This window comes from Sorex araneus, chromosome 9, assembly GCF_027595985.1.
Source record: "Sorex araneus isolate mSorAra2 chromosome 9, mSorAra2.pri, whole genome shotgun sequence".
Lineage (NCBI taxonomy): Eukaryota > Metazoa > Chordata > Mammalia > Eulipotyphla > Soricidae > Sorex > Sorex araneus.
The window spans coordinates 20,246,922-20,248,376 of record NC_073310.1 but is presented as its reverse complement, the minus strand read 5'-3'; the positions used below and the strand labels follow the sequence as shown (position 1 = coordinate 20,248,376).

The 1,455-nt window shown below is 40.7% G+C and overlaps 1 gene segment (V, D, J or C); it reads right to left on the bottom strand.

Moving 5' to 3' along the window:
* Positions 1–674: 674 nt before the first annotated feature.
* On the bottom strand, positions 675–1,110 carry LOC129407126 (Ig lambda-2 chain V region-like; the record flags this gene model as incomplete). The annotated part of the segment is given in 2 exon segments: positions 675–958; positions 1,065–1,110. Coding segments are annotated over 2 exon segments (330 nt in total), but the record flags the coding sequence as incomplete, so codon positions are not given.
* Positions 1,111–1,455: the final 345 nt, after the last annotated feature.

Sequence of the window (1,455 nt, the reverse complement as noted above, 5' to 3'; positions counted from 1 at the left end):
TGTCCCATGGTAACTTCCTCAATTCACAATGTTGTTCTTAATTTTTCAGAGCAAATGATCATTTATTTCATAAGTATTTATCAATGATTTTCTGGACTCTAATGATAACAGAATATAATTGGAATTAATTTTTAAATATTCCATCTGGTTATGTTTTATTTAAGTATACTAGTTTAGAGCAACAAGTACACTTTTTTTTATAAAAAAAAGCTTTTTTGTATAAAAAGATTTTCAGTGATGTTATAAATACATAAAATATTGTTTTATTCCTTACTCTTAATGAGAATGAACATTGTTAGTGATGCTGCATATGGAGAAAATATAATTGACTTTACCCCAATAATATTACCTGTGCATGCCTGGAAAATTCAAGACCCTGTAATCAGCTTGTATACCAAAAAAAAAGAAATAGAGTAAATCCTAACTTAATGAGAATTCAGGAACTAGGAAACCAGTATTTAAGTGAAGAAATTGATCATGACCTGGAATAAATTTATTTGAAAGTTTGCAGGAATAGTTGTTATTTTTCATCAACAATACAGAGAAAACTTTGAAATAGATTACTTCATTAAGGACCTGCTGTACTGAGCAGCAAAAGATAAAGCTTAGACCCAGGTTTATGTCTCACTTCCCCACTTCCATCTGTCACTGTGGAAATGGTTGCTGAACCACAGAGCACAGAAATACTCAGCCTCATCCTCTTCCTTGGCTCCAGTGATGGTGAGGACTGCCTTGTTTCCAAGCAGGGAGCCAGAGAATCGGGCAGGTACATCTGGATGCCTATTACTGGTATCACCTATTAGACCCAAGGGCTTCTGGTAGGGCTTCTGTTGAATCCAATAAGCATAATTACTGGTGGTGACAGCCCCAGTACTGGAGCCACAGGTGAGTGTAACTGTGCCTCCAGGAGTTGTGGCTAGTGAGGATTCTTGAATCACCACATTCTGAGAAGTGACCCCTGAAAACAGATATAAGACCAAGGGCTTAGGATGAGACAATGATGTAAAAGTGCAGCAGAGTGTCCTTTGCCATTTTCTCCCACCAACCCAGAGAGTCCCCCTGACCTGTGCAGTGAGCCAGAAATGTGAGCAGGAGAGGAGCCCAGGCCATGGTGGAGACAACCCAATGCTGTGACTAGCCAGACCCCTCGGTTCAGGACCAGCCTCCAATCTCTCCTTATACCTGCTTGCCCCATGGAAGTGGGGCTGTCATGCAAATGAGTTCCTGAGGGTCACTCAGCAGTGTGACTATGGCAGAGTTTCTAAGTTGCTCCATGTCAGTGACATGTACTAGAGGGCCCTAGGGTCTGGAGCTGCAGCTCATTGCAGAACTTGCTCTCAGAATATGGCACACTGCCCCCCCTAGTGTCCACTGATGAGAAGATTCATTATTGCTTGGCTTTTTTTTTTTCTAGTTTCCAATTTCTTTGCTCAGATCTGAAGGTCTTAAGTCTCC